We start from the raw sequence: 16319 nt of genomic DNA, 5'->3' as shown, positions 1-16319 counted from the left end.
TACGGGATGCTCAGATTCATACACACAACTGTCACTTCCAAATGACATGTATATAAATGCTTGAAAACTCTAAGAATAAGTATAAAGTCTGAGCACCTGAAAATCATGGACACCCCAATGAGGTAATGAGGATGCTATCTGTTCCCGCAGAGCATTGGTCATTAGAGAAAAAGTCATGAACACCACTCACAATTCTGAAATGTTCTCAGCTATGTTGAACTAGACACAGCAACAACCAGTTCTCCTTCTCAAACACGTCACGGTGACATCCTAGAAGCTCCTTTTACACAATGCTTACTGTAAGTAATGGGAAACCCTTTTAAAGGGTAACATGTTTAAAAGGAAACACAAAATACAGTGTTACTTTGTACTTTATACTATCCCTCATTCTTTACCTCTGCTTATTTTTAATAGAAGTGCCAACATTATCAGCGTTATGGGTAACTATTAAATCCACTTTTGTAATTTTATAAAAATAATTTCGATCTGCGGTCTGTAATCTTAAGAACCCATTCATTTTGGCAAATGATTTCTAATGGGTAATTTTGTCACTGTTTGGCATTCAGAGCTAAATTAAAGGGTGCTAGAAAAAATAATTACTGGCATGTTCTTATGAAATGCCTTATATATTTGGGACACACTTAAAAGGTCAGCCAAGCTGACCTTTGATCTTTATTGCTGGAAATGCATGTCTTTAATTTTTTTCTGGAAAAATACACTTCATGTGTCATTTTGTATCCTAGCAATGCTCCACATTTGGCTGAGATTGCCATGGGATCAGGAGTTATGAATTATAATGTGCTTAACTGTAAGGTTACTATTGCAGCTCATAGGATTGGATGCTTGCAGACACATATAATGAGCTCTGACCCCATTCATAGCATGTTACCATTTTCATACAGCTGTTTAGTTGATTTTTGAACATCCTCCTCATGGTTCAAAAGAGGACGGAGTTTACCTGCATAGTAAAAAAATAATATATATATATATATATATATATATATATACACACACACACACACATACAGTATAAATATGTATGTATGTATATATATATATTCCACTTGCTCTCTTTTTAACTGGCCACAGGGGACAAATGGCATAGTGGCATGGCATGGGAATGAAAGAAACATCGCATGCCCTTATCAGTACATACTAAAGAGCATGCATCTCATTCTTCCACACAAAGCATTAACTTATTACAGGTACGCTGGCGAAGATCATATTACTTACAGCCCACATCATTGTTAACAAGCATTTACATATAAACAACAAGAAATCACTTTTGGCAAATCACATGATCTTGATCTTCTGACAAGAGAAATCTGTTAAAATTTGCACTTCGGCCATATGCAATGTAGCCTGAGCCATTAAATACTGTCACCGAATGACCAAATATACAGACTGCAAGATGCCATTTTAATATCTCGTTGAAAGGTCATTAAAGTTCACAGCATCCATCTACAGCTCATTTTTAAGAAAACTGAATTTTATACCTAATCCGTCTACATGCAGTGTTAATATAATCTGCAGATGACCTTACAAAGCCTTTCTGCAGCACATAAATTTAACTTAATTGTATGATTCTATTTAAGTCACCAAGTTGCAGTGGTATATTAGCATATTAAAATTAACTCTGCAGGCTGTAATCACTTCACCTTAATAAGTGAACTTCCCAGGACAAATTTGATCAACTTAGAGTATACCCTTGTGGTGCTACCTTCATACCCCAATAGGACATTTTGATAATATTACATTTGCAATAATTGTCATCTGCCAAGCACACTGGATGACAAATTAACCTTTTCGCAAACTCTAATAAGTATAAAAAATATAGAAAGATCAGTTAGACATTCTTCAGTTATAAAGACATTTGTCCTATATTTGAAAATAGGGGAACGATGGAGCATTTTCAACTGAGCCTTCTATTTTTTCATATAAAGGTATTTATTTAAATACACCCCACACACACACACATGCTCACACACACACACATGCTCACACACACACATGCTCACACACACATGCTCACACACACACACATGCTCACACACACACATGCTCACACACACACGTCATACACAAGGTTGCAAAGTGGATGATTGGATAACTTAATAAAATAGAATATAAAGTTAATAACAGAATATATAGTATAAGAAATGACACACAATCTAGGAGTACACAACACTGTTAATAGAAGACAAAATAGTTATAGGATAGTCACACAGCAAACGTTTTTCTCAACTGTCCTCACCTGTGACTATCCTTTCCTAACATAAGAAGGATGTATTCATTTATATTGTCCATTGTAGGGGCAATTTGCTTTTACTCACATCTTTTTCATTAACGGGTATTTTTTTTACATTTACTAACCATTCATGTCCTTTATAAAAAAAGATAGTCCTGTTTGTCATCTCATGCGTCTTACTTTTTTTTAAACACGCTCACTATGACTGATGTATACTTGGAAATAATAAGCTCTTGGCACACATCAGATCTGATACAATGTTGTGCGCTTTTAATCAAAACATTACAACATCTGAACAAAGCATGTATGCCAAATAGTTTTTTTTTCCGTGTCACACATAGAAAAGATTCTAATGCTTTTTAATTAACAATGCGTGCACAACAAATACAGACGAGAGCTACCGCAAGGTTGGGTTTTCTTTTTTTATAAAATCCAGTCATGTTCTTGGGGATGAAATTGTTATTATTTTTATTATTGATACACCAAACAGCACGCTAGCTGGCCGCAGCTACCAGCTTGCCTCCGAATTTCATTGCTGCCATTTACGCTCAAGCTGTTTTAGTGAACTGGTGGCGAACGTCATATCACTAAGGGATGGATTAGTGACGGGAGCATGCGCTGCTCTTTTGTAGCTTTATCTGCATATGAAATTCCTAATAAAATACGGTATTTTATTTTTATACTTTACAAACTCCATGGAAATGCGAAGCGAAAAGACCTCTGTCAATGCAGGTTTAAGACTGTAAAACGAATGATAATTCTCCAGTATGATCTGTTATTGAACAGGATAAATCAACCCCATCTGTATTCAAGTTATTTATCATCTTGAGTGGAAAGGACTTTTCTGGACTGGGGCAAACCTGGAATTCAGCATAAGCAGGCTTTTAACAGTCGGGAACAGGTCTTGGTTATAGAACAAAAGAACTCATTTTATCACTTGGCTTTACGCTGCAGAAAATGGCTTCTGGTGAGCTAAATCTCATGACAAATGAGCACCCTATAGTTTTTTATTGCCTCTGTAAATCATCTGACTGACAGCAGGTAATAAAAACGGTTTTCAAGGTTTTCTTGAATGTATGAAATATCATGCCAATATAATGAAACATTACAATTTTTGTACATAGTTTGGTTCTTGGACTATAAGGTGTTAGTGCTACCCCTCAAAGAACAGAAGTATATCGGGTGAGAATAATTACTAAAAGCCAAAAAATAGCTATCACAGGCCACAATGTTCACTTCAAAAGATGTACCAAGACCTTGAGCAACTTCAGCCACAAACGTTCAATGGAACCTGCTGAACTTTGGATTTGTGGACAAGAGAGACTCCAGAAACGTTATACTGCGAGAACATGTATGTTGCAAAGTTAATGCGTTGAGCTGAAATCAGTTCTCTCGCAGCAACTCATGATTCCGTTTATTCATCCTGATTGAAATGGATAAGAGTATCCTAGCAAAATTGGAGGAGCAACGCCTCTAAAATTGTGGATGAAAATGTTAAATGTAATCAGAAGCAAACCAAAGAGGTTCGCCATGATTAGAAAACAGATTTCTATACTGAGGCACTTAGCCTTTTATATAAAATACAACATTTTTTTTTACATTACGACATTTTTAAATGGAACTCTTGCGGAATGGAATACTAAAATACAATTAACAATTTGAGAATCTTGTTGTGACCCCAAAAATATGCAATGCTACAGAATCATCACAGAACGGCTCCGTTTTAAAGAGACAAAAAATATTTGTTATCACTCCCATAATAAAAGCTTTTGTATTTTTATTTATTTTGAGCTTTACATATTCTTCACAGATCACAACTGCTTTAAGCGGCAAATAATCATGCCAATTTCATTTTAGACACATCCTGGTAATACTGAAAGCAAGCAATACAAATGCACATAATGCTTTACAAATCTGTTTTGCCAAGTTCAGGTTATTGAAGCTCCTGTTTGATGAATTGTCAGTATATACTTGAATATTGTAACACTCATGTACTCCATCAGTGTGAGCAGTAATATTCCTAAGGGTTTGAAAAGATAAGAACCTGGAAATGCTCGTATGGGAAAATAGGAGCAAATGAGAGATGAGAAGCACAAGCCATGTGTAAAATCCCTGAATACTTTATTTTGAAGCACTGTCATATTAACTAAGATTCTCAAAGATTTAAAATCTGAAAACCAATATGATAGACTGTATGCTTTGACACATCATGTGAATGTGTTGCTTGGTAACCAGGTTACATATTTCCAGCCGCAAGATCCTGAATTAATGGTGGAAAAGAAGGGGGGGGGGGCACAGCAAGGAATCATACACTGCTCTGTCTACTACGAATATGACTTGCACCGGTGAGCTCACAAATGTAAATGTCAGGCAAAGGTAGTGGTAACATATAAACAAAGGTACATTTGTGCATAGCTTTATTTAAGACCAAAGTAAAGTAACACTAAGTACACGTGAGTACACTAAATAAATGGATATATATATATATATATATATATATATGTATATATATATATATATATATATATATAAAAGAAAAAATATGTGAATATATGAGCCCATTCCCACATGTACCTGTGAAAAATGTAACTTCACTGACGTACGCACACACTGTACAAACTGCAGAAGTAACAACAAAGGTCATCATTGGGAAGTGTATTGTTTTCTGTAATATATTGACATCATTTTGTCAAATTATAAGAGCATTGTTTTGGATATATTTACCAAATCTTACATTATGTTTCATCCGTTTCACTTGAATAAAATGCTGTCTTTGTTTTATTATAAAGCCAATTATTATGTTAGAATATCTGAAAACAATAGAACACTTGCGAGATTCAGAAAGCAAAGTGACAATTTCCTTTCTGAATCTTCCCTTTGATTCCCTTAGGGATAAGAAGAAAATATGGTAGAATCCAGTTCAAATTAGTGAAGTCCGGGTGTGTTTTCAGCATAAAGGCACAGTGGGTCATTATAATGGCATTTAATTTATCCCTCGATCATACTGTCATTTTTCTTCAGCTGCCTTCCTGGCATGCTGAGATTTAAAATCTCCTCTAACTGAAGTATAAAGTAAGTAGAGAATTGAAGAGCGATTCTCACATACAGAGTGTGCATGTCAAAGGTCAACACAGTTTACTGGTATTCCTGGCCAATGCTTCAAATGTTAAATCTTTCAGTACCATAGTTACTGCTTGACACAATTTAACAATCGTAATTTCTTGCTTAACGATGTCAAAGGTTTTCGGGGAACTGAACGTATTTCACCAACAATATATTTCTTTTTGATTACCAAGTGGTTAAAATGATTTTAAACCAGACAGCAAAATAAAGCAGTAATAAAATCAATAAAAGGTGCTTAAAACATTCCTCCTATTAGGTAATGGCATTTAAAGTATCCGTAGCTTGTACTGGCACTTAGGATATGCCCAAAAATCAATATGCTAAATTACTTATTGAACTAGTTAATTTGAACATTCAGTTTTATACGTATATTGATAAAACAGACAAAAGAAATCAGCATAGCAATAGGATCCATTCACAAGACCAATTTCGCCCTCTAGTGGAAGCTGTCTCACAGAGCATTCAAACTTCATTAAATTTCCACTTCACTTCTTGAACACGCATGTGGTGAAAATTGCTTGTTACCAAATGTAGAACGGTCTACTGGCCAAAAAAAAAGGTTTATCACAGTTTCTATCTTCATCAATATGCCTGGAGATCTATGAAGGACAAGTGCATGACTCTGCAGAGGCAACATCGGTTTGGTTGTATGTAGCGTTAAGGGTAAAACGCTAAATTGTTAAGTTCATGGGCAGAAAAATATTGTATAACTATAAACACTTTCCACTATTACTGAACAAAAAAATGATCTGTCATAAAAAACCCCACAATGTAATTACAATAATGACACCTACCGATATGACTGATGACACCTACATACACATAGAGGTCCTAATGGTAATAGTCTCCAGGGAATATGACCACTATCATAAAATAAGACAAATACGTTTGGTAGTCCAGCAACATTTGCTTACCTGGTAGCAAATGCAATACAGCATTCCATATCCTTACTGTATGTTTGATGGGAGAATCAAAGAACGCCGATCGGCCAAATCAATGTCATGCAATGAAATCAAACCTACGACACAATGAAAAATATTTTAGGGTTTTGAGTAATATGTACAAACACTTTTTTCTTTGTTCGGTAACTGCTTTAAATCTAGATATATTTATAACTGTATTCCTTGGAACTCATTATGACCTCAAGATTGTAAGCATGCAAGCAGGTCTTAGTCTTGTCCATTCTCGTCTTGAATATATGTATTGTATTGCTGCGTAAATTGTTGGCGCTATATAAATAAAAGATAATAATAATAATAACATTAGCATTTAGGGCACACATACCCTTTGTACAGCGCTACTGAATTTGATGGCGCTATATAAAACAATAAATAATAATAATACATACAACACCATTTACCTCTGGATATCTTCATTAGTCACACAAAAAGAAACAAGGGCTTCCAAAAATGATCAGGAAGAGAACCTCAAGAATAAGTATGTCCTACCTAATGTACTTTCTGTCAGACTTCTATCATCAAAAATCTTTTTTTTTAAATCTCTTTTTTTGCCCCTATCATCTTCCTGTCTTTAATGTTTTAATTAAAAGTGTCCCTGTTTTGGAGGCCAAATCCCTCTCTGGGGCAGAAATCACTCTGCCCCACCTTTTCTCTCCCCTCTTCTATGAGCTCAGAGTGGTGGCTGGGTAGGATTGTGTCCTATTATACTGTTTATAAAAATTAAGTGTTTTTAGAAACACGTGTAAGAAATGTCTATTCTTCTTAAAAAGTTGCAATACTGTAAATGTAAACAACATGACAGATGTTTCAAACCTAAATTGGGGTCAATATTAGGTATATATCGTAAATACGTCAGCTACAAAGTCATTCAAAAGTGTCCTTCTTATCGCTACGTGCAGGGATTAACCCTTTGAGTGTTGTGGTGCTTTCCTATTTTATGGACCCCCGGAGAAACCTACTCATAATAACCTAATTCGAAGCAACCTTTGCTTAAATCCTATAAAATTGTGTGACCAATATAAAAAAATTACAGTAATTTCCTGTATCTGTCAAAACTCTTACTTACAGAGCAGCCATGTTATATGTGCCTGCCAATTGCACCTTGTCAAAGAAACGGTTAAAATAATTTTAACCAATATGATAAAAACGATAATATTTTGAATTTTATTTTGGGGGGCATTGGAGGGTATTGTGTAGATTAATTATGACATTTATAATAACTGCACACCTTCATCAGTTCATCATAAAAAGTATTATGATTAAATTGATGTTACCTCTGACTGGGACAGGAGGCCTCTTTCCTCGATGTTTTGTCTCATTCTTCACTCGGCTAAATGTCGTTCATCAATGACCCGCCTCAGAGTGACACAGCCGACTTCCCGCCCAAACGCCGCCAAGTAAGAAACAGCGCGCGGGAGGACACCCATTGCACGTGACCGCGGAGATGCTTCTAGAACGCGGGTTCTGGTGATTGGTTCCTCTTGATGGTGGGCGTGGGCTTCGTCTGCGGACCGCTCCGCTGGTGCGTGTCGGCTCTTTGTAACGTCGTATCCCTACACAGAGCGCTGTAGTAATCACATGACTGTTTGGCATCTCTTATACAATAATGTGATACCTAAAAAAAATCATAATTTTAATAAAGTGGGGATAAGTGCAATTACCATGACAACCAGAGAAATGCATCTGCTGATGTTAATACCATCATGCTCCACAGGGGAGGGGGGGTTATTCATAAGACAAAGGGTGCACACTCCATACCAGTTTATTGGTTGCCATGGTAATAGGACACTTCTCAAACTCTGCACCAAAATCACTTTTTACAACAAAGGATGAAGTTGAGGATAAAGTATTTTTGGAGGGGGTGCAATTTAATATGAAAAGGGTTCCTGAGACTAGAATTATTCCTGTGTGGTGGGATATGGATCTAAATAATTATTTTGACTTCTTGTAGGCAGAAAGTAAATTGATTTCCCTTTGCGGAGTCACTTGCATTACATTTATTTATATAGCGCCATCAGATTCCGTAGCGCTGTCTTTCAGTATGTGACTTGCCCCGGTGGGTGTCAAGTTGCCAATATAAATCCATCTCATGATCAACACTTGCAATATATTGGAAATAAATAATCTATCGATCCATCTGATCGATGAGATTGCGCTAAACACCATCAGTTCCACTCAGAGAGTATTCTTTCTTATAGCATTATTTTTATTATGATTATTATTATTATATATTTTGTTACTATTATTATTTATGTTTTTACTACTATTATTATTACTATATTTATTTGTAACTATTATTAGTATTATAATATTTTTTACTATTATTATTATTATTATTATTATTTGTTTTTTACTACTATTATGATATTTATTTATTATTAAACATCCAAGTAAATAGCATTGCATGACCCTGCATCCAGGGATGAGGTTATGAAATATTCATGGTCCTACCCAGTTAATGATAGACATTACAAGGACTCTCATGCATGTGCGGACCCCTCAGTGGTACTTAAGGTTAATTTTAGTGCAATTAACTAGAAAGTCAAGCTTGAGCTGAGAAAAATAGTTTGCTTGTGATTTAGCAAATCAGGAATGGTCAACACCCATTTATTAGATAATTTGACAAAATGTAAACCTTAACATAAAAAATGCATGGTGTTTTCCTGCTTAAATAATCTGTTTAGTTAAATTAAAACATATTGTTCCTTTTTTAGACAAATTTTCAGCTACATACATTTGCTATGTACTATAAATAAACACAAAAAATAATATAAACATTTATTATATATTATATATATTATATATATATATATTATATTTATATATATATATATATATATATATATATATATATATATATATATATATATATATATATATATACTTTAAATGACATTATCCTCACTGCTCCTAGTGTTATGTCCATATGCCATTCGCTTGCATGCCCGTATTTATTGATTACATTAATAGCAAATGCAGACAGTAATTTTTTCAAACTCTCAGCAATTGCCTGTACAAAGATGGCGTCCAAACCTGTATACGCAACGCTACTTCCTGAGCTGTGGGAATGCCGACCTCTTTCCTCCGGAAGTGGTGTGAATGGTGTCAGTAGTGGATTCCGGCCGGTGTCTGTGTATCATTGTATTCGGGAGAAATGCCTGAGCTGGCGGTAGACAATGTTGTGGTTCACCCGCTGGTGCTGTTGAGCGTGGTGGATCATTTCAACAGGTAAGGACGAAGATCGGCCTCTTTAATGTTCCGGTGTGAGCTGCTGACTCATGGCCGTATAGGCCCAAACTACCAGCCCGGGGATCTAGGGCCTACACTGGAGCAGTGTCCGGCTATGGCTTTTTATTATAGTTATGCAGCACATTGCTGGGTCAGAATATATTAAATCCCCCCTCAAAGATTGCTGGGCTTCCTGTTTCCAGCACCAGTCACCATGACAGGGCTCTTTAGCTATTGCTTCCACTCCATGAGACTGGAGGAAAACATGGTTCTGTATAAATGCTCAACCCTTTCTGTGTTTTGCATCCATTGTGTGTTCGGGGTTCGTCTTCTCCCCAGGACTGTGGAGCTGCCGTTGTGATGAGAATGCGCAGCTGTCATCATTTCTGCAATACTCAGTAACTTTACGGTGTATAATGTGATTATTATTTGTAATGGCATATTATAGCTGTCAGCGTGTTATACGTTGTGCATATGATTGACACATGTCATTACCTGGATCCGGTCTAACGACATATGTAACTAACGTGTATTAAACCTTCCCTGCCCTATCATACAGTGCTGTGTAATATGATGGTGTTGAATACATCAATAAATATTAATCCCCTCTCACATTAAATTTTTTTTGTTTCTGTCTTTGTCACCAACAGGATAGGCAAAGTTGGAAACCAGAAGAGGGTTGTTGGTGTCCTGCTAGGTTCTTGGCACAAGAAAATCTTAGACGTGTCCAATAGTTTCGCAGGTAAGAATTATTTCTTAAGTTGGTGACTTGAGGACGTTTGTTTTATAGATTAGCAGTCCCTTTATAGTGTTTGTATGACAAGTATTTGTTAAATTGAGCATTTCCTTCTTAGTTTGTGAAAATGCATATCTCATGAAGATTATTAGCCGGCCAGGTTCTATTACACAAGCAGCATTACTTCTTCCTGTATCTTATTACATCAGCAGTCCTATGGCTTATCGGTGTCCTGTTTCCTGGCACTGCAGAGCAAGCTTCCATTGTAGAAATGTTGCTTTGCTGGATGATATCTGCTCATAATCAGTGCCATAATAACCATTAAGATGTTGATTTTCCCCAGTTCCTTTTGATGAGGACGACAAAGATGATTCTGTCTGGTTTTTGGATCACGACTATCTGGAGAATATGTACGGAATGTTCAAAAAGGTCAACGGTGGGTGTCTCTTAGATTTGTATTTTTTCAGCAGTCGTCATGTTTATCTCTCTGTTTTATCTTCTCATTTGTGGTCTACTATCCAGTTTTACTATAAACCATTTCATACATACCCTCTTTAACATTCAACACATCATATTCATGTGCAAGGTATTAACTGTGATGGCTACTTTTTTTCACCCTCTTATTTTTTTTTTTTTTAGCACGTGAGCGGATAGTCGGCTGGTATCACACAGGACCCAAACTGCACAAAAATGATATTGCCATTAATGAACTGATGAAGAGATATTGCCCAAATTCTGTAAGTCTCATTATTTTGCAGAGAACACTTAGTTATGACCTAAAAGAAAACTGAATCTCATTCTCAGATTCTCATGCCCATTGGAAAGAGCTCTACAGCGGTTAATGGATATATACTATTATAGGAGCAGCTGTGACAAGTGTTTGGGAATCATTACTTTGTAACGGACATAAAATAATTTACCTTATATTTGTGCTTTGCGTACTCACAGAAAATTACTTTTTGTGTTCCAGGTTCTAGTGATCATTGATGTGAAACCCAAAGACCTGGGTCTTCCCACTGAGGCATATATATCTGTTGAGGAAGTTCACGATGTAAGTTTGCCATAGCGAAACATCGAGCCGGTATAAATACTTTACAATTATCCAAAACTTTTTTAATTTAATATTCCGTGCTCACAAACCCACAGAAATCAGCAAGCGTGCACCGTTAAGTGATGGTATAAGTATTTATCTTTTAAAACACCAATTTCCTTACCTATAGGACGGCACTCCAACATCAAAGACATTTGAACATGTCACCAGTGAGATCGGCGCAGAGGAAGCCGAGGAAGTTGGTGTGGAGCACTTGTTACGGTATAATAAGTTTGTTTATATAGTGGGTAAAATATGTGCATAAGACTGTAAAATACTTAAAGTAATTATGATGCAATATCATCAAACCTGCAGTCATACTGAGGAAGTAATTTAATGTGTACATGTAGAGGATATAGTAGTAAAAGTCCTGATAACAACAGACGTTTCATGTGTAAGTACAAAGAATGTTCTAAATGTTGGTATCTTTACTCACAGAGACATCAAGGACACCACAGTGGGAACATTATCACAGAGGATCACAAATCAGGTACATGGACTGAAAGGCCTGAACTCCAAGCTGCTAGACATCAAGAGTTACATGGAGAAGGTGGGCACCGGCAAATTGCCCATCAATCACCAGATAATCTATCAGCTCCAAGACGTCTTCAACTTGCTGCCTGACGTTAACCTTCAGGAGTTTGTCAAGGCCTTTTACCTAAAGACAAATGACCAGATGCTGGTGGTTTACCTGGCATCTCTCATCCGCTCCGTGGTTGCTCTTCACAATCTTATCAACAATAAGATTGCCAACAGAGATGCCGAAAAGAAGGAGGGTCAGGAGAAAGAGGAAGGAAAGAAGGAGAGGAAGGATGAGAAGGAGAAAGAAAAAAGCGATGTAAAGAAGGAAGAGAAAAAGGAGAAAAAATGAAACCGCTCTATAATTAGCTTTTTTGTTATTATATTTGGCAGAGCATGGGTAAATCTTACAAATCGAAGTGAGCTGTATTTCAGGTCTGATAAAGGGTTAAACACTTGGTACAGGCAATGGCTTTTTAAGTAACCCTCTCATAAAAGTATCTTTTTTTTCATCTGTACCCTTTTGGATTATGGATGCTCTGTATCAGACAAGTGTTTGCAAGCTCATGTAGACAGATTGCTATTTTCCGCTCCCACAGTGAAAAGTAGCAACACCTATTTGTATGAGAGAGTGTGTGTGGGGGTGTAAGAATATGTCTGTAATATCACCTACAAAAACAATTAAAAAATCTGGTTTATATATATGTCTGGTGTTTGTTTATATGTGCAGATAGCATGTGTGGTTACCAAGAGGAATTTTGGCAATTATCTTCACGAGGTAGTTGAGTCATCATGGGGGTAATGTATAGAAAGGTTTTTAGGTGCAATGTTTTACAAGTGGCCTTATCACCGTAGCAGCTAAATCCATTGGCTGCCATGGTAACATTGAAATATTTTAATTAACAATACATTTAAATGATCTTACTGGAATAAACAACTAACATCATTGTTGCTCTAATTATAATTTGGTAACACAACTAGATTGTTTCCTGATTTGCGTTCTGTTCTATAAAACATTAAAACAAACATCAAAATATCAAAGCTGTTAAAGTTGCAGTCAACCAGGATGATGGTTCTAAGGACCGACAAGTAATTGCGAGTGCTTTCGTATGGAATATATATATATTCTACGGGAGACAAACCATGAGTTGAAGCCCAAATCTAAGATATATTTAAAAGAACTTTGCAGGTTTGTTGCAAGCCTGCTGTATGGACCACAAACATGTAGTTCCATCGTATTACCACTAGGTGACAGTAGTGAGGTCTAAGTCTGGATTACCTGTGTAATACATGCCAGTCTAAATTCACAGTACTATATTATATTTTGTTTATATAGCACCAACAATTTACGCAGCGCTTAATACAATACATATATTCAAGGGGTCTGACAAGACGATACATTAGGCGGAGAGAGTCTTGCTCGCAAGCTTACAATCTAGAGGTAGTGGGGTAACGAACATAAGGCACAGAGAAAGGTGAGGGGTAATGTATCAGTGACAGGGAAGTTCCAGCGGTTCATCTTAAAGAACGTCTGCATGTTGTGTATGCAAGTAGGGCTGAGTTGAATCATTAAGAGGGTAGCTCAAGATAAAAGTTAAAATATCGGGGCTACAGTGTGAGTATAATACTGTTTTGGAAGATGTTGGAGTCTGCAGGTTTTTTTGGGAGAGTTGTGTGCGTAAAGGTGTAAGTGGCTATTATGTTTTTAGGATGAAGCACTGCAGCTCCGAGAAAAAAAAAAAAAAGATTTCTTACAGAAGCTGACAATACGATTTCATATTCTTTCCGTTCCCCTTGTTTTTGTGGTTAGGTGTTTTCCTGGATAGTCTATTTTTAAACCATGCAGGATTTGTTCAATTTCATTTGTCACAAGTTTAGTGTTTCTGTTCTATTAATGTCCCCGAACGAGCCCAAACCCACACCTTTTGGCCCGCTTCCTTGGGAGATGGCAAGAAACAGTTGTCCACAATTGTATTAACTGCTATACAGGGCCACGAAGCCAGAAATATTAAGAAGGGAACAACAGGATGAAAGCCTTTCTCCATTATTATTGTTGGGAATGCTGCATATAACCTTTTTCCCAACCATATGTCACGGACTTAGGGATTTGTCACGGAAAATTAAGCGTGATACTCATGGCTCTACTAATACGGAAACAAGGGGCGAACAGACATTAATTAATACAAACTATATTTATTAAAAAATATACATATATATATATAAGCGTCAAGGTTTTCAGTGATGTGAAAAAAAGCTTCCTGACAACAACCAAAACCATACATATTTTATATACAAAAAAAAAAACTAGCTCTGAGGGTACAAATATGATTTCATATAATATATGAATGCAAATTTATACCAGTTTCTAACAGCATCCAGAGAAGTTGTTTTGTATCTTGGACAGTTGTGGGGTTTTTTTTGCTTTTTCCCCTTGTTTGTCACTAGAGAGAAACTGTATACTTTGGGGTTCAAAAATACCCCCCCACACACACAATTGAATAAACCCCAAATAACTGGTAATTAGCACCATAAATCCTGACTGGTGTCATGTTTGGCCTTCAGTGGATTTATCCAACGGTGCAATGGCCAGTCACATATACCTAATGCTTTCATTTAAAGGGTCGATGATGCCTTAACGCGTTTGGATTTCTGCCTCTCCAGAATAACCAGCAAAAGTTAAAACATGTTAAGAAAAAAGAAATCGTGAGAAATCATTAGGGCCGCGATTGCGTTCCGTGTGCGACCAACGTCGAGGGTTTGTTCGCTTCTGAATCTGTATAGTTAATAGTTAAAGTAAAAACAAAGAGACCTTGTGAATGTCTGAAACCTCCATGAGCTGGCACAGGAAGCGAGGAATACGGGGAGAATTTGGCAAGCCGGCCTGTGGTTTGCGTTTAATTTCTCGGCTGACAAATGGTCACACACAGACACACACACCACGCTTTCTTATTTTAGCCGTCTTTCCAGGGAGAGACTAAGAAATGTTTGGAGGACTGTCTGATTCTTGAGATACGAAAACCAACTCGCATCTACAAAATCGTCAGCCGGAATAAGGGGGACTTGGGTCATTGGATTTAATGATTGTCTCTTTAAAGTCTCAGTGGCAGCTGGGGCCGCTGTCCTGAAAGTTTAATACCAAAAACATATCACTAAAGCATTACCCAGGTGACAGCATTTTGGCCCAAATCACGGGACCCTGCCAATACAGCCCCCATGTCTGCCATAACCCTATAATTAGTAGATAATGGCCCATGCCAATGTAGCCCCCCATGCCGGTAATAACATTGTAATTACTGGTACTGAAAATAAAATGTTTTTCATTGCTAGGAGACTGGATACAAGCCATGAAACCCCCTGGCGCGTGTACCATATCATTAAATGCCTGTCCTTAAATTATTCTTGGAGAAGAAATTTGATTCCCATTCAATAAATGTAATGTAATAAAAATGTAACACTATAGGGGACATATACAAGCAGCAGCACTAGGTATATATATATATATTTATAGATAGATATTTATATATATACACACACACATACACATACATACAGATATATAGGCAAAGCATAATAAAGATTGGTGAGTTCAATCTAGTAGCTAGTCTTATCCCGCATACTTATAGGTTTTACTTCGGATCATATAGTGCAGCGACTTGCGGGCAGAGCGTCTCCTATTACACAAGGATGCTTTTATAGAAGGTGTGCGAAGCCGTCAATGCCATCCTTGTAAGTCGGCTGGCCGTGTGTTTGCACAGGAAGTGCTCACATACTCCACATTTCTCCCTTACATGAAAGCATTTCCTGATACTCCCCGTTGGCACCAGCCATAGCAAGACTGGGATAAGACAACATCGAGCAGGAGGGAAGGGCAGCGCCGGGGAGAAAGGAGAGCAGGCACGAGAGGAGGAGGAAGAAGAAGAGTCACACCGGGGATGGATTTCGGGTAGCTTTTTGGCTGTACCATTCACGGCCAGACTGTAACACAACACACATCACTCCTTGCCGTATGTGTAATGGAATCACTGGCGGTTTGCATTGTTCTTCGCACATTATGGGGTTTATTCACTAAAAGCCGACGTTGTGCTTTCAAATCATTGAGTTGCCTTTACAATAAGAAGGTCTAACCCCAGTTAGAGCTTGGCTGACCCCACATAATACAGAGACAAATACAGGGAGGGCTCAACTCTGCCGGAAACCTGCCGTCCATGATCAGAATACAAATCCCTTTTTCATGTGTAAGAGCCGCCGTCATTATAAGAAGTTCACTTTAATTAATGCAGAGGAAATAACGCACCGCAGTTTTATTAGTTCTTACCTGAGATGTTAAGGTCCTGGTTAGAATTCAACGTAAACACAAAGGTGATTTAAATACAAACCCCACATTCTATGTCCCTTCACACACACACGATGTCCACC

At 37.1% G+C, this 16319-nt stretch overlaps 1 protein-coding gene across 1 annotated transcript; it reads left to right on the top strand.

Moving 5' to 3' along the window:
* The first annotated feature begins 9417 nt into the window (after nucleotides 1-9417).
* PSMD7 (proteasome 26S subunit, non-ATPase 7) lies at nucleotides 9418-12607 on the top strand. The gene is made up of 7 exons (XM_053449511.1): nucleotides 9418-9558; nucleotides 10209-10300; nucleotides 10638-10730; nucleotides 10934-11031; nucleotides 11265-11345; nucleotides 11515-11606; nucleotides 11823-12607. Exons 1-7 carry the CDS (start codon nucleotides 9485-9487, stop codon nucleotides 12253-12255), a joined length of 963 nt encoding a protein of 320 aa, XP_053305486.1. The 5' UTR covers nucleotides 9418-9484; the 3' UTR covers nucleotides 12256-12607.
* Nucleotides 12608-16319: the final 3712 nt, after the last annotated feature.

This window comes from Spea bombifrons, chromosome 10 (assembly GCF_027358695.1).
Source record: "Spea bombifrons isolate aSpeBom1 chromosome 10, aSpeBom1.2.pri, whole genome shotgun sequence".
Lineage (NCBI taxonomy): Eukaryota > Metazoa > Chordata > Amphibia > Anura > Pelobatidae > Spea > Spea bombifrons.
Note: the sequence above shows the minus strand (reverse complement) of the source record. Positions and strands in the feature narration are given on the sequence as shown.

What these genes read in the sequence shown, in the direction of transcription:
- PSMD7 (XM_053449511.1), top strand. Translation starts at nt 9,485, where the DNA reads ATGCCTGAGCTGGCGGTAGACAATGTTGTGGTTCACCCGCTGGTGCTG. An exon ending in CGTGTCCAATAGTTTCGCAG is followed by an intron (nt 10,301 to 10,637) that starts GTAAGAATTATT and finishes GATTTTCCCCAG; the next exon opens with TTCCTTTTGATGAGGACGAC. An exon ending in AATGTTCAAAAAGGTCAACG is followed by an intron (nt 10,731 to 10,933) that starts GTGGGTGTCTCT and finishes TTTTTTTTTTAG; the next exon opens with CACGTGAGCGGATAGTCGGC.